The sequence below is a fragment of the Erpetoichthys calabaricus genome, chromosome 1, assembly GCF_900747795.2.
Source record: "Erpetoichthys calabaricus chromosome 1, fErpCal1.3, whole genome shotgun sequence".
Classification (NCBI taxonomy): domain Eukaryota; kingdom Metazoa; phylum Chordata; class Cladistia; order Polypteriformes; family Polypteridae; genus Erpetoichthys; species Erpetoichthys calabaricus.
In genome coordinates, this window is record NC_041394.2 from 177,474,393 (window position 1) to 177,495,431 (window position 21,039).

Below are 21,039 nucleotides of genomic sequence, written 5' to 3' on the forward strand. Positions count from 1 at the left end.
TTTTCTTTTAGGAGAGATTGGGATGGAATATGGACAGACAAAGTAATGGCAGACATGGGAGGTGAACATTCTTTTGAAGACCTTAAAGAAGACATGGAACGGTGAGTGGAAACTGCCACATGAAAAATATAAGCAGGAACCAGCCTTTTTTTCTAAGACTTCAAATGAAATGGTGCTCTGCTGAAAATACTACTTTGGACTTGTGTCACAGTAAGGACCCACTTTACTACTACACATTAATGTATTTCTGTTAAGGTGAAACTGCAGGAAGACATCATATAATTAAGGGGATAATGTCACCTAGCTTGAGAGCAGCAAGATCATGGGATTCATCTCAACTCCTTCTGTAAGAAGAGACCTGGACTTTTGACAAGAAGAATATTAAATACTAGTCCTTTCTGGATCTGACAGGGAGCACCAATCAAAATCCTGATGCTAGTCATAAGTAGGCTAGGAATCATTAGAGGCTGGTGTGTGGTGTTGTGTTTTTGACTGGATAGCATCAATCATTCTTAGGAAGGCTTGTTCCTTTCTGGAAACCTTTGCTCTTTCCAGGTAGAATTATGTCACAGAAAAATCTTCCCGATTTATTCTTTGGGGCTAAAAGATAATGTTAGATACTAATTGGGACTGACAAGTGTAGAAAGCACACTATCCACTGGCAGCACACTTGTTCTTAGTGTTCTTAGTTCCCATGTGATCTGTTTGCTATTTTTTTTTGTTTTGTGTTTATTCCAACCACCATTCTTTTAGTGTGTGTCATTTACACATTTTCACAAAAAATCAATACACCTTTTCCAACATCTAGGCCAGTGGTTCTTAAACTTTTTTTACAACCCAGTTTTCCCTATTTCTGTCTTTGACAACCCTGTTAGTGTCCCCCCTTGAATAATCACAGCCAACAGCTTTGACCCCCTTGGAGAACTGGTGACAGCTGTCATCCCCGTCCCCCTTGGAATATTGATGATACAGATTGCATTGGAGCAATGGTGTTTGCTTAAACTGCCCACTGCCTCCCACTGCTAAACACACCACAAACTGTACATGACCCTCTCCTATTCAGTATTACTGCGAATCACAACTCTATATGACCCAAATTTAAACAACCTAAAATGAGCCACAACCCATAGTTTAAGAAACTATGATCTAGACTTCCTTATTTATGTGACAATGGAGGTCTGTGTAACTGTGTAAAGCTGATTTAATCAAAATTGAATGGAAAAACTGGACATGAAGATGCAATTTTAACATATTGCTTGAGTTATAGGAACAATTACAAGGTGATCGGAAATTACTGTGAGGAGTAATTTTGAATTCCCAGCACAATATTCACTTTTGTGTTCTTGGATTGGATCAGTAAGTATCAAATGTGTTGGGTAAACTGCATTATTGCTTAAAAAGGGGACACATCCATTTTCAATAAATACCTTTCTTAGGGACTTTGATGGTCTTGCAATTGTGCAGATCCACAGTATGTGCTAGACACCAGTGAATATTTAATCAGTTGGAAAAGAGTCTAGTAAACATTCTACTGTTTCCAAGATAAAAAACAGCAATTTAAAAATACCTAGTTACTTTTGTAAATAAACTCTTTTTCTTTGCCTAGTTATATATTTGGCTGATATAGGATGTCCATGAAAATTCACATGGATTAATCAAAGTACTTTGAGCATCTAATATCTTAAAATTAAGTGAAATAGATAGATAGATAGATAGATAGATAGATAGATAGATAGATAGATAGATAGATAGATAGATAGATAGATAGATAGATAGATAGATAGATAGATAGATAGATAGATAGATAGATAGATAGATACTTTATTAATCCCAATGGGAAATTCACAAAATAGCAAAATGACACCTTTTATTGGCTAACTCAAAAGATTACGATATGCAAGCTTTCGAGGCAACTCAGGCCCCTTCTTTAGGCAAGATGTAAAAGGCTAACACGGTACAACACCCTAGTAATCTTGTCAGGTAGCCAATAAAAGGTGTCATTTTGCTTGACTTTTCATTACATCCATAATGGCTAACACAGTACAACACCCTAGTACTACAGTGAAATATCAGGTAAACAGTGCAATACACTGGAGATACCTCTTGCCATCTGCAGTCTGATGGAACTCTTTCCTTTCCACCTCTTGACAACATCTGCAGTAGAAGTCAATTTTCAACGCCCTTGCTGAAAATAGTCCAGGCAACATTCTGCAAACCCTTCCTTATTTATCAAATTGTTTGGAAGACCTTGGTAAGGCTGCATGACAGTCACTCTCCTTTGCCTCACCAAACACCACCCACACATGGACCTCTACTTCAGCCACTTTCACAGCTGCCAGATTTTTGGACTGCTGGAACCTGCTGGATATCCTTCTGCTAACATTGTAAAGGCAGTCCTCTTCCTTCATGTTAACATCTTTCTTTAATCGCTGGTCTCCACCAATTGGTCCTACTAGTTCAGTGCACACCCAAGTTATCAATTTGGACTTTCCATATAAAGTGCTCCAACTCTCTGAATCAGATGACAACCAAAAGGTGATCATTTGATAGCTCATCACCTTTTTTACCTTGAGTGTCCAGAACATACAGCCTCAGATCAGATTACCATCACTGCAATCACTGATCTATGGCTCAAGTTTTCTCTGGTACACTTATGAGCAGCCTTATGTTCAAACATGGTGCTTGTTGTGGATGATCAATGAAAAGCACATAACTCCACTGACAATTCAGTTTCCGATTAGGCAGCCTGTTCATCTCAATCACTCACTTAGCACTGAGGCTTTTTTACAGTTTTATAAGACCTGCAGACAGACCAACAACTACAGCATCATGCGGCCCTGTCCCCTTAGGCTTAACGTAAAGAGGACAAGGATCAGAACTAATAATACACAATCACCATAATACAATAATATTACATAATTAAATAAACAAAAACTCAATATTCAGTATGTAAAAAAATACAAACAAAAAAAGATAAACAGATTTTACAAAATAATATACTGTAATAAAATATAATAAAAAGACAAAGAGAAGAATATGAAAAAAGAAAAGACAACTGAACAGGGAATGAAACCCTGGCAAATCAGCATTGAGGCAATCCTCTTATCCACTGGAACAAACCTTAGACCACCCTAGATGAAAATCTTTGGTTCCAGAGCCAATGATAACCACAGAGGAAATTCCAGTTACAGTATATCTAGAGGGTATTTTTCAGACTCCTTAATGAGTTCTGGTTCTTTCCCCATCAGAAATATTACATAGTACAAGAAATATTGTTACTTCTTGGTTGAAACCGCTGTAACCTTCCTCTGCTCCTTACCCCTGATCTTCCACATGGTTCTACTTTCTCTCATTGGCCTCTGTTATATCTCAGCCAGGGTTCTTCCCCTAGCTGGGGTTCAAATGCTTGTTTTGTATATTAGTTGTCCAGTTTTGATTTATTTGTATTTGTTTCTGTTTCTTTATTTTATGATTTACAGTTGTCATTACATTTTATTTATTTGTTTCTAAACCTGTAGTATATTTCATGTGTTTTGTGGGTGGTTCCCCCAAAAGGTGCCATGAATTGCTCACCACCCTATAACTTCAGAGGTTTTTCCACAGTTTGGGGTGGTTAATTACCAATGCACTCTGGAGATGGTGAGTTCTTGTCCTTTCTTTGTGCTTTTTTAAAATTTTGCTCTGTTTTTTCACTTCTACTCTAAACATCTATATTGGGACCTGTTTGCTTTGGATTACCTTTGTGTTGCAGTGAATGCTATTTTGCCTTTTGTGTTTCACAGAACTTTTTTTTGTTCCTCCGGGCAGTTCGTAGAAATAAACCTTTTTATTTTCACAAAGATTTTATGGGGCCCTTTTATGTCTAGCCAGAGTTTTGATGGGATTCCACTCTCTAGTTAGCATTTTAGGAAGTGCTTTTGGGTGTTTTTGGAACTCTCTGGTCCTTTGAACTCCTGGTTCACAACAGCCTTGTAAACTACCTGCCTGCATATTCACGCCACATCTTCTGCCCATCACCACTTAAGTCAGAGATAACATTTTTTGTGCTCACTTTCCCCAGCTCTGTAAACTGACCCATCCAAGATCTAATTCTGGGGATTTGCAAAGTGCCAAGCACCCAGGCCAAGTAGTTTTTAACAGAGAAGAAATGTCTCCAGAATGCTTGCAGGTATATATAACTGCAACCCCCTCACCAGAATAAACTGTGCCATGCTTTTGCACATGGAGAAAAAGGTTGCAGTTAAGATGAAAATGCATGTGAAAATGTTGTGAATTTCACAAGTAGTGAAACACCATTTATTTTGTAAATTCTTTTGCTAAGCAGAATTGAAATATCAAATCATTTATCACAACTGGAAACTCTACATTACATTCTCAAACCATCTGAATCGAATTCAAGATAAAGGTGGACTGAGGCCTGTAATGGCAGAAAACAACTTTGGATGGAACTGCCAGTCTACTGCAGATCCCACTCAAGTACACATCCATGCCAGCACTTATATACCCCAAGACAAACCAACGAGGGACCTCAGAGTTGATAATATTGAGCTCAGCTATTTAAGCATTCACTAGAAACCGAATTTATTGAGAGGACATCTCAATTGCATTGCAGACAACAGCCTAGTTATCAAATAAATAGGGAAACTGATGAAATTTTCTCAAAGCCAAACAAAAAAAGCTCTGCAGGCATTGCAAATTGTCATAGTAAACAATTATAACCTCAATGGTCACATATTTAGTGAATAAACCAAGGAAAATGGTGCGGATGTGCTCTATAGGTGTCTATCAGAGTTTGCCTTTGGATCGCATTTTGAACTTGCTTGCCTTGATACCTATTTTTCCTTATTATTTTTTTTGCCTTTTCATTTTTTTTTTTATGTTTGAATATAGTAAACACAATCTTTACTACTAAGGATGTCTTGTCTGCCTTTGTGTTGTTAGGCCAGAGGTTTTACAGTTTCCACTTCTATGAAGGGCATATTGTGTACTGCGACATTTAGAAGTATTTTTGCACTTTTAAAGCCAGGAAGCATGTCTCTTCAGTTTGGAGTATGACTGTCTGAGGTGAGGCCTACCTTGGGCAGACCAGTGAGGTTCTGTTCTGGCCTTTTTGTATATTTTGTGCCCACCTATTTTGCCATTTTGTGCTGCAGAATTACAACAGATTGGAGGAGCTGAACCTTTTCAGTATAAGAGATAAAGAGCAGTGGCATAGCTAGGGGGGGCAAGGGGGGACATCTGTCCCCGGGCGCAGCATCCAGGGGGCGCCATTTTAAAATATTCTTTCCCTTCCCCATTGCATTTTGACAAACAGGAGGGGGCGCGAAATCTTCAGTAGTCCTCAGGCGCTGAAAACCCTAGCTACACCTCTGATGAAGAGGTGACGTGATCGAAGTGTTTAAAATGATCAAGGCGATTAGTATGGTGGAGCCCAGCTCTTACTTTAAAAAGAGTTCTTTAACACGAATACAGGAACACAGAAGGAAAAACTTTTGCACAAACATTAGAATGTTTTTCCTGACACAGAGAAGTATGGAATAGGATACCAAGCAATAACATAGAAATTAAGAACCTTCAAAAGCCAGCATGATATTATTATGGAGTTTGATGAATAGGATGAATGGCTAGTTTCTCATTGTAATTATCCAAATATTCTAATGTTTCTTCCCTGTTAATATACCTGAGGTAGTTGTTCCTTCTCTTTTGGTTTTGGGGGCTGATCCACAGATCAAATTAGTTTCATTGTTGTCTCAGTGTTGCTGGTTGGAGCTACGAATAGTGAGGATAGCTTTAGTGCTTCTCTGCTACTTTAATGACCATATTGTGGGTTCACCCTCGTGTTTCTGGTTTTATTGAAGTGGAGATTTTTAAGATCAGATGCCCCTCCTCATGCCAACCTCCTTTTATTGCCTTTAATGACATTCAAGGGGGTCTTATTCTAACCGCAGTTCACAGGGGTTATAAAGGCAGCTAGAATATGATATATATTGTTTTAAATTCATCTTTTAATATTTTGAATTTTTATTGTACCTTATATCATTTCAACTGTGTTACAAAACAGACATGGTTGTTTCAAATATAAAATACAAATGACACAAAACTGTCTCATCACTTATTTTGTTTAATAATATTTATTATCTTTAAGATGAATCCATACTCTTAATCTTACTTATCAGGTATGTTCCTAAACCAAGCTGAACTTGACAATAAAATAGTTTCTCAACCTACCTGGAAAATACATGTATTTTGTATTCCGTGCTTGTACATGTCTACATGTGACAGATACTCAATATACTGAATCTAACAGTGAGGAACAGAGAACTTTCACACTAGCAGAACAAGATTGAAACTTATAACAGATAAGATAACTGTCTCTAAACAAAACAAAAATACAAAAATGTCTGGAACTGTATACTGCATTGCACTATAAGAGAGATCATCTCCAAAATGGCTACAAATTGCGTAGAAAAGAAGAAAAAATTGAGCATTTACAAACTGGCAGCTACTGCTGTTTGGAAAACAAGGCAATCCTATCAGTATTTTGGTTACATGGTTTATTATAAAATCATATAAAGCATACAATAAACAACAGATGAGATGGGGATTTTCTGCAGATACAATTCATCAAATATTTCCATCAAAGGACAGAATAATATTACAGCTCAATTCAGTTATTCAGACAGCAGCCAGTAGAAACAAATAACCCCTTATTTGTTTCTTCATATTTTGGTCCCAAAATGAGTGGAAACAAATAAAAAGAAGACAGTGGAGGGAAAAATCAGTCTCAATAAAGTGATAAGAGTGACATTAAATTTGCTTGCGTTGGTGTACTTGTTATCCGTTCCAGCATTTCCAGCAGCCAGACTCACCTAAAAGAAGTAAGGTCGTACAGTGAGCCACAATTCAGTTCTCTTATCTAGTAAAACTGGAAGACGTCAAAGGAGCACCCTCCATATCCCTCTAGCATAACATTTAACACAAAACGGAGCAGCTATTTCTGCATATCTGCAAAGTCATGAGCTACGCACATAACCTGACAGTCTCAAACCTGCTTTATCTTTGTCGGGGCCACAGAAGGCTGGAGCGTAACCTATCAGCAATGACCACTAGACATTGACGAGAATGGACCCTACACAGGATGCCAGCCGATCACACTGGTGAACATTAAAAGTCACAGCAACAGGTCATATATCATTTCCTTTTCTACTGAACTAAACCAAAACATACGAGGCAACAATATTTTTAAGGAGGGAAAAACAAGTATTCTGTTTATTTATTTATACTGTATTAACTTCAAAATGATCTTAAATAAGACTTGGGAGAACATGACAGTTGCAATGCTAATTAATTTCAAAGAAAAATTAGCAACATGCCTCATCCACTACCTGACCCAATTAGTTGTGCTAATTTTGGATAAATTACACAATATGCATTAATGATGGTGGTCCCCTATTTCCTTTTGGAGCTTTGTTTACTGTAGGCCAGATCAGATGTTGTGTGCAGTGACTTGTTAAATTCCCAAAGGGGCCACCTCCACTATGTGCATTCTACAGGAATTTGAACAGATTTACTAAGCTATACTTATCAGGTACACACATTACCTATAAAGTATACTCCTTGATGGGTAGCGGGTGATGAAGACTTTTACTGTCCTTTGAGTGCTTCCGTCCCAAGTCGCATGTTCTCTGTTAGCACTATAAAGTGTTCTAAATCTGTTTAAGAAGTCTAATCGTAGCTAGAAGAGAACCTCATGCTGCCTGTTAAATGTAGAAGTCTCATGTAAGTGTCATTCAAGAATATCCAGATGCTATGCTGTGGCACAGAAATCAAACGGGTCTGATAAGTGAACAAGAGAAAGAGAGTTAATGTCCTGCTTATGCACTTTTACCATTTGTTAGTAGCATGTGAAATGAAAATTGAATGTACTTTCCACTTTTCTTCATGTCATATATGGCAGTCAGGAGGAGGATTACTTGTAATCATAATGGTCATGTATGTAAGAGTTAAATGAAAAGTATTTCCTCCACCTTTATAAATAGCCAACAGATGGCAGCACAGTCGCACAGTTAGTCATGATATGTTCTGTAGACTCTCTACTTGCACTTTAGTTGAAGGCAAATTTTGCTGTTTTTTGTGACATGAACGCAAGTGCAGTGCAATTTGAGCAAAGTGCCATGATTGAATTTTCTACCTCCTGAAAGAGTCTCTCAGATCCAGACATGCTGAGGTACTGCATGCAAATGGTTGACAGCAATGGTTGTACTTCCATGAGCACAAGCTGCTTTGTATGACAGCAGTGAATAAGCTTCAAGGGAAAATGGGTGAATGAACAGCTTAAGAAAAATCAATTCAACAAAACTGATATTTGTAAACACTCTAATGGTATTCTTGAATGTAAGTTCAGGGCCACAGGGAAAATTTTGCGATGCAAGATAGCAATGCTAGGTCAAGCCACCATGGATGCTATTGAAAAGATGGATTTCATCATAGTTCCATATATGCCATATACTCTAGTCTGGAATCTGTACAATGCAAGAGCCCATTATTTTCCAAAAATGAAGAAAAGACATCAATGTACTTTGAATAAAGTATTGAAATTGAATATGAAAACCTGTTTGTGAATAAAAAATGTGATATTCTTCCACAGTGGCTTCAGGAAATGTGTTCACCATTGGCTACAGCTTATGGTGTAACTATTTGGAAACATAAAAACACAACACATCATAGACATTACTTTTATCTGTCTTTAGTTAGCTTAGTCTTTCTTCTTGCTGTAATAGTTAATATCTCCTTATTTCATCACCCACGTTGCTGACAGCTCCAATGTACACGCTTCTCACTGGTTTACCTGTCTAGAAATGGGTTTGAGTACTTTCATGTAATCTGTCACATATTTAAATTGCTTTTGTTTTACATTGCTTTAAACAGTGTATGTGCTTTTCAAATGTATGGTGCATTCTTTAAAAGCTGCTACAAAAAATAAATATTCATTGATTACTTCTAAAATCAGCTTCTCTGAACCTTATTTTGAAGTACTGCTTTCCAGATATTTTATCACAGTATGTCACCCAAATTCACATTTTAGAATGGTCAATGTTAAGGGGATCAATTTGTAATCATGCAAAGTAAGTCATATACAGTAAGAATATCATTTGGATCATTTGTGATCATTTGGAGATAACCTGGCCTGAAAATAGACTTCTCAATGACCAATATTCTCTTACATAAAACAATAGTTTCTTAGCCAGATTTCCAAGAAATATTACTAAAATATTAACCACTGTAGAATTGAGTTGTACTGTACAATGTGCATGTTTTGCAGTGGAATTCACAAAACAAGTGTATATAAAAATACTTTAAAAAGTAGTTGACGTGATAAAAAGATAAAAACACCTGACTGATATACTTGATCAAAAGCACCTGTCTTAGATAAAATGGGGGGCTGTTACACAAGAACCTTTCTTTCACTTGTGTAAGTGGATATTATTATGTTTAGTTTTTGAAGAAGAAGGCATCTTTAATCACTATAAGGCAGGCAGAAAGAGCTGAAAGAGTTTAATAAACACAATATTAGTTAGCGGGAAAAATCTGGATCTGCATCATGAGGATGGGCAAGGATAACTGTTTAAAGTTTAAAACTAAGATATATCAGTGTATGAACTTTACGTTTTTAACAGATAATACATGTACTTTTTATTTCCTCAGGAAAATTGAATCCACTTATTTCTGATTTTTTTTTTTGCATTTGGATCAATCTTTTCCACTCATTAAGGGAATACATCTGTTTGTAGAATATTAAACAAAACACCCACAAACACACAGAACAAAATCTGCTGCTTCTTTATGTTCTTAATCACAATGAACTGGTCTAATAAACAAGCAATCACCATATTGTGATAACAGTTATAAAACCTTGGGCAAAGATGGATGGGTGTTCCTACAACTGCTTCGTACCCCTTACAGCAAAATGTGACACATAAGACCTGAAAAAGGCATAACCATTAAAAACATTATGCAAATAAAAGTTTAATGAAGTGGATGTCCAGAGGACAATTTAGAATTGCAATTTGCTAGTAATGAAAGATTGGAGATTTTAAATTAAAATACCAGCTTAGCCTGAAACGAACGGATGGTAAGCAGATCAACAACGCACATGTATTAGCAAACTGGGTGCTGCATAATGTCAACACCTATACCTTGGGACATACAATTGCTCAATTTAAAAGCAGAAAAAAGTAAGATGGAGGCATTACAGTTAGCTTGTTGGTCTGCTAAACCAGTATTTCTCAACCCAATAGACTGCAACCCACTGAGGTGCAGGTTGCCAACGACTGGTGAATCGTAAGCTGCTATCGTTTATAATGATAGTGAGTCATGGTGGGCCACTGCTCCAATGATCACACTCGTTTAAACGGTTGAGTCAACTCATCAAATGTGCCCCCATATTTGAATCACCAAGGGTGACCACCCCCCCAGGTCACAACACCAAAAAGGTTGAGAAACACTGCGCTAAACAATTTTAAAGTAACATGTAATGAAAATAACATAATTATTGCAAATTTACAACGTAGAAATCACTGCAAAAGTCTCAACATGTTGTGAACTGTTAAGCACCAAGCCATAGGGTAGTAGATGAGCTGCACTAAATTCACAAATGAAACCTGTTCCAAGTGAAGCTAGAATGATGTACAAGAATATACCTGATAATGAAGAGATATTGCTGTAATTTAAGACTTAATATCTATATATGTTTATAAGACTGAACTCTTCACTTTATTCTTTTGTGTCACTGATATCTTTTCTCGATAAAAGTGCACATAAACCTTTTCCCCAATACCAAATCACTCCATTTTATCATGATCATTCACTGTACTGAAATAATTTAACTGAGTTTTTAATGACTGGCTTATGCTCCAAAAACATAATAAATAAATAAATAAAAAATAAATACAGTATAGCACCTCATTACAAAGAGTGGTGCGACAGCGTGCTCAGCCCTACTTTGTAAATGTTGATTGTTTTGGTGTCATAGTAATCTGTATCCATACCTCAGTATCAGTGCATTTGACATTGTGTAGATGGTTTTGCATGTCCTCCATGGAGAGTAAGCAGCATCTTATTGGCTTGGTTGGATATGGGAGATGATGACAACCCAATAGTTCTGGAATGATTATCAGTTTATTTCAGCTACGCTCTTAGTGGGGATATCCCATGCCTATTCCCGCTAAATGGAGTCTGTGCTTATCAGATTTTTGGACGTACAGCACTGATGCTGGAATGAACCACCATGCTACATACTGTTGACCAGAAGTTACACATATTCTGGTCTGAGAGCTTAGATATCAGGGCAAAACTGCATATGGTACAGCTGGTATTTTCTGGACACTGTGAATGTTAGCTTTTTGCATATCTGAGTATCTGTGACCCTGCTCAGGATTAAGTGGGCTTGGGAAATGGTATGGATTTACTGAGTATGCCAAGATCAAGAGTGTTATCTTTGGCACCATGCTGGCTTGTTGCTGCACATCCTAGAATTCTAACTCCAACGCCCAGAATGTATCTTTAGCCTTCATCGTCCAAGCTTTTTAATAACACACAGTGGATGACAAGAAATTGTTACAGAATGATGTAACGTTTTCTGGAAGGCTACACTCTCGCTTACTGTCCCTACAGGGGGCTGTAGATGAGCAAACACTAAACAGCATGGAAAAAATGAAACAATCAACTATCAGGCTATAAAGCATTTACATTTGCCAATCTCAAGGCATTAGGCGCTAAAATGAGGAGAACTCAGAGAAGCCTTTTAAAACAAGCCATGAATGTCTGGAACTAAAGAATAGTAGTTTTTAAAAAGAATCATATTGCCAGAATATTACATCTTAATACATTTGTCTCTGTGGCTGAAAACTGCATTTGACAACCTTTTCCAGAAAATTCCACCACCAGTTAAAAACACGATACCCTGCCTAAAAACTCCAGATAATCAATTCACTACGAAGAAGAGTGCATGTGAGTGACTCAAACCCCAACTAGTGATATGCCAGAGCAGCATTTATTTTTTGGTATTTCAAAGTCTATGAAGATTTACAGAAGGTGGGTAGCAATGAGCTGGGAGGAGTCTACTCTTGCGGGAGCCTGAGCTTTTCTTTTTGACAATAAGCTCAGACAGGTGTGTGTGTGTGTGGTGTGTGAGCTTGATAGTATAAGTGCTTTCTACCCTTTGACCAGTGAGGAGAGGCGATAATTAGTGTAGAGCAATGAGGTACTAAGTTCAGTAGAAAAAGTGGCAGAGGGCTCATTTGTATGCGACTTTAATGAAGTGACCTGGAGTGAAATGCTCAAAGAGTCATGTGGGTGAATGTAATTCTCATATACAGTAGACGGACTGCATCCCAAAGGCAGAGCAATTTAGAGTGAGGTGCAACTGTTACATCTTCTGGAGTAATTCTAATATATCCAATTGCAAAGGAATGGGTGAATACCTTACATGCTCCTGGTTGTACCATTGTGATGGAGTGATTAGGTGCAAGGGTTCCAAAACTGTTATTAATAGACTTGTGTACTGCTAGATTGTGCCTTTCCTGGTTAGTGTGACTGGCTGTGAGGCTTGCCTTGGTCTATGGTGAACGGGGGTCTTAAATTTATGTTACTTTGGTGAAGTGCCTAGGAGCAATATAACCACTACTGTGATGTTACCTTGTACAATACCAAGGAGTCAGATATGCTGATGACAAAGGTGGGAGACATCTTACTACTCTGACTGATCGGATAAGTCATGTAACACAAAAAAGAAATCAAACTATTAGATGTCCTTTTCAGAGTATTGTTTACTAAGGAGAGCAGAGGGCTTCCTAAAACAGAACACGGTTTTTATTTTTTTAAGATGAGCCATGCAGACAATGCCGACACAGATAGCTTTAGAAATCTGATGAGTAACTAAGCCGTGGGTGTCTGATCAGTACAGTTGCCACAGAGGACTTATTGTTCCTGTTACTCAGATTTATTCTGTGGGCTAACTGGGTGGTGTAGTGTGTCACAGGCAATAAGTGAAGACCATCAAAGTGTTTTTTTTTTCAGAAAGAAATTGCAAATCTAATTTTGATGATAAGAAAGTCTGTTAAAATACCATTTTTGGTGTGTGTGTCCATGACTTTCCTATTCAGTCAAACTTAAGATAAACTGAAGGGATGTTAACGCCACCAGTCAATTTGAGCTTTTCTTAGGTTAAGGACACAGCATGGAGGAAAGTACTGAACTTTGGCTTTACTGGGCCTGGTTTCACTCATGGATTCATTATCAAGGCAGAAATCCCGTTATGTATTGGACTGATGCAGTTGCTTTCCCTTTGACTCATGTATTTGTTGTAAGTCAGCTCCAAGTAAAACAAAGAGAGATTAAATAATTTACGTTTGAAATTGAACCTTACATAGTTTCATAAAAATGATGGCAATGTGAAGAATATGAATTATACTAATCTAATCATTTTTGGTACTGCATGGAAGCAAAACTCTCTGATATGAAGAGGATGGAAATAGCCTTGAAAGTAATATACTATTGACATAAAAGTGAAAAGGCCTATATTATTACTAGAGCTAAGCTGAATCTGTATTGCAAGACATTTTAGGCCATTTAGATATGTCTGTTTTTGATTTTCCAAGGCTAAAAGACATTTCAAGTCTGCCTGATGGAAAAAAAACTACCATACTTATCTTACAAGAACAGAACTCCACAACAAATCATATTTTCACATTTTTAACATTCTACAGTGGCACTGCAATTCTTTCACCATGAATTACTCTAACAAGAGTGCAAGCCTATCTGATGAAGATGTCATTCGGTTGACAGGTGGATCGCCTCCACTCAAGGGCAGAATTTAGCCTTTAGATTCCAAGTGATTGGGGGTCTTGTACTTCTATCATGAGATATCAGGCTGCACATGTCTCTGTGCACCATTTCCAGACTTGTAGAGTCCTGGGCTCTGGACTTTCTCTGAAAACACCATGGGAGGAAGGGATTGTTGGTGCTGCTGGAAAGCACACTATGATACGGAGGACCATGTGACTGCAGTGATAAACTCGCCCCGTTGCAAATCCTTGGTGGCTGGCTCAGAAAACCATGGTTTTAAAACATTATTTTGTTAATTAATAATCTAATGAGCAGGAATATTGAATCGCCCCTCGTCTGGCCACTACTCAGGTACAATGGCTAAGGCAGGCCCAAATCACCTTGAAACAGAGGAGGGGGTGGAATCAATGCAGCTGCTAGTAAAGTACCATAAGAGCAACAGCCTCATTTCATGGATAGCAACATACTTAACATCTTAATGAACGGTTTCAAATGGGTCCCTTATGGCTAGGGAAGTTCCAGGGCTGGTAGATCACATTGGACTTTTACTGTTTTGTCCATTGTTTTGACTGTTTTGGCTGATTTGCAGGTTCAGTTGGTTCATCTGTGCCTCGCCCAAGGTCTGAAGCTTCTCCAGTCTCATCCATAAGATCTGGCGCTCCTTCTCCTTTTTCAGCTCCCTAGAAACAGAGAAAGTGCATGTTAGAGGTGTGTATGACCATCCCCTCAGCTGGGACATACTTAATTAGAGCTGTCTGAGAAGAAGATGAGGGCTAGAATCGCACGCAATGTGATTCAGAGGAACACGTTTGTATCCCAGCTGTATTGTCTTGGCACTTGGAATTTACACTTGAGCTACAGATGTGACTAGCAGCAACATATTTAGATCCCTTACATTTTTGGAGAATTCAGTCTGCATTTGGTGTGCCATTTTAATCATTCCTTGTCTACTTTTTATTCAGCAAAGATGATAGTAGAACATATGTCAAAACATATGTTTTTAACTGGAAGAGGCAGCTTGTACTTTTGAAATCATTACATTTTAAACCATATTGTGCCTCCTTTACTTTCATGGCTCATTATTTTTCACTAATTCGTGTCAGGTCACTCCTTCCTATGTTCTGCTTCCATCTGAAATCTGTGCAGCATAGTTAGCCATACTTCCTGTACGAGTCATGTAGCATGGAAATAAAGGAAGTAAATCCCGTTGATTTTGTTTTAACAGAATGATAGCTTTCCACTAGTTTAGCATTTTGCAAATTATAATGTTTTGTTTATATGTAAACCATGACTCTTAATGCAGTGATTAGAAATCATTAACAATATGAGTCACCAAAATTATACCCTGGTGATAGAGCCATTATAATCTCTATACTTTACAGTAGTACACAATAATAAGGTAAAGTGAACCTTATAAACATCACATACAGCACAGTTTTAGTGATATCAAAGAAGCCAAATAAAGCATTAGAAACATTACACAGTGTCTTTCAAACTTTAGACAATAAATTACTTCATGCTAAGTTTTGCAATTTTAGTGTGTGCTATATATGTATAGTCACAAACTCATGCCTTGGAGACAATTTCAGGGCTCGTTGACTTTTAATTCCACCCTGAACCACATCTTATAATACTTCTCCTCTCCTTTCCTCTGCACTTGTGGTTCTGGGGCTCCTGGGCCTGCCCCTTCCACCTCACCAGCTGTTCTGTCAGTGAAACGGCAGATAAACCTTTGAGCAAAACCCAGCAGATGTGCATAAAAATCAAAACTAAACAAACAAAAAAAAAGACATAAAGCAAAACGAAACCAAAACCCAGTACCAGAAACAATAATCATTGTCAAAAGCACAAGAGGGTCAAAACTGAAAGTACACGTGGGAAAACAGCACAAAGATTAACTTTGAATACTTCAGAGATTTGATATCTGCAAATCAGATAAGGATTTGCGCTCATAGCTGTCCTTTTATCCCGTCTTGCCGATTACGAATAGGTCCTGACCTCAGAGGCCATGTCCATAGCAACACTGGAAGCAGGCCTAACAATGGAAATAAACACTGGTGGCCTTTGAGGGCCCAAAATCATACCAAATCATGACACCACCTTCATAAATGGCACCAACACCTTCTTTCCAGTCTAATGTTAGACTCATGTCTGTGAAAACATTTCTCACATTAGATGTTAAATTGTTTCTTTTTACTATATATATATATATATATATATATATATATATATATATATATATATATATATATATATATACTATATATATAGTGACAGATGGGGGCGCGCTCGCTCCCTTGAACCCTCTGATCAGACGCCAGACACCAGATAAAAGTCCAATAAATTATTTTATTCGAACAATAATGTGCACAAAGCACCCTCCACTCCACAATACTCATAAATCAATACAATAACACTAATCAATAAACAATCCTCCACTCTCAGACGCGTTGCCACCCTTCCTCCCGATTCAGCTTGTCCGTCTAGGATTTCCCACAGTCCTTTATAGTCCGTGACCCGGAAGTGCTTCTGAACCCTCAGTCCATGTGACTTCCTAACACTTCCGGGTCAGATCAAAACTCTTCTTTTTCAGCCCGGAAGTACGTCATTTCCTCTGTCGCTGTGACTAAGACTAATTCCGGGTTATAGGGGAAATACACGTCCTTGTGCCTCCCTGCAGCAACGTCTGGCGGCCCCCATGGTAGCCAGCAGGGCTGTGCATAAAAACTCCGTTGTCCATAATTCCCTGCTGGCATTCGGGGCACCTCCATGCTTCAAGGAGGGCTCCATCTGGCGGCCTGGGGGTATTGGCCGGGATGAATGGCCGGCCATATCTCACTATATATATATATATATATATATATATATATATATATATATATATATATATATATATATATATATATATATATATATATATATACTAGCAAAATACCCGCGCTTCGCAGCGGAGAAGTAGTGTGTTAAAGAGGTTATGAAAAAAAAAGGAAACATTTTAAAAATAACGTAACATGATTGTCAATGTAATTGTGTTGTCATTGTTATAACTGTTGCTGTCTTTTTATATATATATATATATATATATATATATATATATATATATATATATATATATAATATACACACACACATAAACATTTATATACATATACATATATATACATATCTACATATACACATCTACATATATATACACACATACATAAACACACACATAAGACTTACTGACTGAAACGGGCTTTCATTGACAATCATGTTACGTTATTTTTAAAATGTTTCCTTTTTTTTTCATAACCTCTTTAACACACTACTTCTCCGCTGCGAAGCGCGGGTATTTTGCTAGTATATATATATATATATATATATATATACATATACACATATACATGCAGTTTTAATAACACAGAAATCAATATAAACATTAACATCATTATCATATGAGAATATGAAGTAATATATAAGAAGCAGTTTTCATATAAATATAAATTATTAAACAGTAAAATCTTCTTCTGTAATTTGCTACCGTGGCAATTTGTGTGTCTGTCCAGGATTTTAAATGACCTGTAGCTCGCAAACCGTTTCACCTATACACTTGAAATGTGGTACACATATAGTACGTCACATCTACTATCCGCTTTATGGGTGATGATTGTTTTACTCTTTTTATCTTTATTTTATTTTATTGTAGAATCAACTCCTATCTGCGCAGAGCAGGGCAGCCGTGGGCGGATGCGTATGGTGTATTCACTCCATGTTATCGTGCATTGCGCTGTCAGTGGTATTTTGATAAAAGAATTTGAACAACATATAAGAAGCGTATAAATTATTAAACAGTAAAACATTAACATTTAAGAAGTAAAGTTACATTAAGTACTACTGCAGTGCCTTCGGGTATACCTCATTTTTTGTTTGCCCATTACATGCTTAAATGTATACATTTTTTGGTGCACCTACCCGAGAACACGCGACATATAACCGAGCGTGGGAGAAGCATGGATTTTAAACACGCGTTGAGTTGATGTGCTGGTCTCCCTTGTGGAATAACTGGTAATGTTTGACTAAAATCTACAGCGAGTAAAACGACATTACCTCCTAATTTTTTTTTTTACGATCTCTGAGATCTTGCTTTTTTCGGTTCAAGGCTTCATAAGCTCTTTTATGTTGTATGGTGTACTTATCCCAAACCATCATCTTTGAATGTTGCAAGAGTTTCGCCTTGTATGTAGATCGGGGTAATTACATTCATTGCATTCCTAGTCTGAATCACAATGTGATTGTATGGGTGGTTACCTGGCAGTGTAGGGTTGCCACCCGTCCTTTAAAATACGGAATGGTGCCGCGTTTGAGAATGAAATTGCGCGTCCCGTTTTGAATCAATACTGGACGGGATTTATCCCGTATTTTTTTTATAATTTTTTTTTTAAAGCAGCGTCTCATGCAAATCATCCCACACGCATTTTATGAAGATGCCTCCTTTCCTACTTTTGATTGGGTAATACTTGATGTCATCGTTACTTTGATTGGTCTTTTTAACTGTCCAGTGAGGAGGGCGTGTCTTTTAAGTAGAGTCTGCATAGTGTTGGCACTGAGATGTGGCGTCAGCGCCATAGTTGAAGCCCCTAACGTTGCGGTCAGCAAGTCGGCTAACATCCACCATGTGCCGTCTTTCAGTTGCGAGAAGCAGATCATAGAATGGTTGAAACTGTTGCCCCTAATGTTGCGCCACGGCGTGTGGTTCGTTTATACCTCGTGTCTTCTCATTAAAGTTTTATCTCGCGAATATGTTATTGCAATCCGCAGCGGGAGCGTTTCTATAAACTTAATTTAAACTTACGTTTTACACCGTGCTTTGTTTCCCTTATGAACATGCTTGTATGCTTAAGTCGCTCCGTTCTCAATTGTTTAATTAATTTTTTGGTGTTCGCTGTTTGCGGCTCTTCCTCCATTTCCCCCTACTTCGTTGTTTTATCTCGCGAATATGTTATTGCAATCCTTAACGGGAGCGTTTCAATAAACTGATTGAAAATAGTTTTGCATTTACCTTTTTAGTAAAAGGCGAGCTTTTAAGCCTGAGAAATCACCACGTAAATGCACACGTTTAATTGGACATGTGTTAATATGTATGGTTACACAGTATTAAAAGACAGTGAACAACGTCAGTTACCTTTGTTCCCGCGTTTGATAAAAGGTGAGCTTTTAAGCCTGAGAAATCACCCCGTAAATGCACACGTTTAATTGCACATGTGTTAATATGTATGCTTACACAGTATTAAAAGACAGTCAAAAATTAACGTCATTTACCTTCGTTCCCGCGTGTGACTTGTGCTGTAAATGTCTTCCTTGTTTTTAGTTCACGTGATTACATAGGAGGCGTGATGACGCGATACGTGACTCCGCCTCCTCCATTACAGTGTATGGACAAAAAATATGTTCCAGTTATGACCATTACGCTTTGAATTTCGAAATGAAACCTGCCTAACTTTTGTAAGTAAGCTGTAAGGAATGAGCCTGCCAAATTTCAGCCTTCGACCTACACGGGAAGTTGGAGAATTAGTGATGAGTGAGTCAGTGAGTGAGTCAGTCAGTCAGTGAGGGCTTTGCCTTTTATTATTATAGATATGTATATATATATATATATATATATATATATATATATTTATATATATTCATGGCATTCACTCTGATTGTATGCTGTCAAATGAACGAACCACACGCCATGGTGCAACATTAGAGGCTTCGGCTCTGGTGCTGAAGTCCAAGGTTCAATTCCCTGAGAGAGGGGTGCAGTGAGTGTGTACGCCTGATGAGCCCAGAATAAGGGTGAAACACGTGTCACGTACTCTTTGCATTATTTCACAGTAAAACTATTTCAACCATTATATATAATATATATATATATATATATATATATATATATATATATATATATATATATATATATATATATATAAATATATATATATATATATAAATATATATATATAAATATATATATATATATATATATATATACATATATATATATATATATATATATATATATATATATATATATATATATATATATATATATATATATATATATAGTGCATGCACATGAGAAGCAGCTTGGTGAAAGTAATTACCCGCCAAGCCAGTTTCTAGCGCTGGGTCCTAATGCCTTCTCTTCTCCTACCTCTGTGGAATAGAAGACTGACAGCCACTCCATCACAGTCCGTTGTCCGTCTGCCAGGACCCACCCCTTCCTGCCGCATGAGCAGGAACCAGCCAATGTGTTGCCAGTTCAGTCTTGAACTGTGTAGTGGGGCTACATAGTAATAGTGTATTCGATGTATGTGCTGAGTGCGTGTTGTTTCCATCATCCCATTTACTGTTCGTTATGTGTACATCAGTGAATGTTGTCCCCGTAAGTGCAGAGGGGATGGATGAGGGAGAGAGACCGCAGGATGGAAAGCACCTGTTCACATTCAGTTACATCCAGCTCATTACTATTTAAACGATCAGGAGGGAAAGAAGAAAAGAGAGGAGGAAGGAGAAAGACGGAGATTTCATTTAACGACAACAGACCATCATTTCCTACTATTTTTCACATCGCGCCTTGTACCCTGTTTGTTTCTCATTCCGCCGGATTCACAACAGCTCAATCATTTCCAGAAACCCTGGGGTTGGACTTCATTATCCACCATACGCCGAGGAAACACGGTGAGATTGTTCCATTTATTCGGGAGATTCAAACGCATCCATTTTTTCTTAATCAATCATCCGTATTCAGGACAGTAATATACCCGGACTCAAGTTCACGTTCATTGTCATTTCAATATTCATTCATTATTGTTATTTATGTTTTGTGTCTGTTATGGTTTGTTATTGTATATATGGTGTTTTCACATTGCTGCTTTCATGGATGGATATACATATTATATATTTTCAATGTGGGGAATTTTCATTATTGTTTTTGTTATTGTGTTTCATTTAATGCAATATATTTATACACCTATTTTACATATCTGCTTTCACAATTCATCTGGGACTTCGCCTATGAAAATCGGGCTTTGTGTTTGAAGTGGCAGCTGGCTATGTCTGAAGAAGAGGTGGTCCGCCACATCCTGAATGCCTGTAACCCGCGGTTAGCTGGGGGTCTCAGGGGGGTTGTGGGGTCGGTGGAAGACCTGGTGAAGGTGGGCTCGCGAGTGG

The 21,039-nt window shown here is 37.7% G+C and overlaps 2 protein-coding genes across 2 annotated transcripts in view; one reads left to right on the forward strand and one right to left on the reverse strand.

Moving 5' to 3' along the window:
* The window catches only part of nedd1 (NEDD1 gamma-tubulin ring complex targeting factor), a 753,979-nt gene that overhangs the window by 304,092 nt on the left and 428,848 nt on the right, over nt 1-21,039 (forward strand). The gene's annotated exons all lie outside the window — the stretch shown is intronic.
* Nucleotides 9,724-21,039, reverse strand: part of ppp2r5b (protein phosphatase 2, regulatory subunit B', beta) — a 251,168-nt gene continuing 239,852 nt past the window's right edge. The window contains exon 13 of the mRNA XM_051924483.1: nt 9,724-14,525. Coding sequence (XP_051780443.1) covers nt 14,378-14,525 — 148 coding nt within the window. The 3' untranslated portion in view covers nt 9,724-14,377. The remainder of the gene's footprint in view (nt 14,526-21,039) is intronic.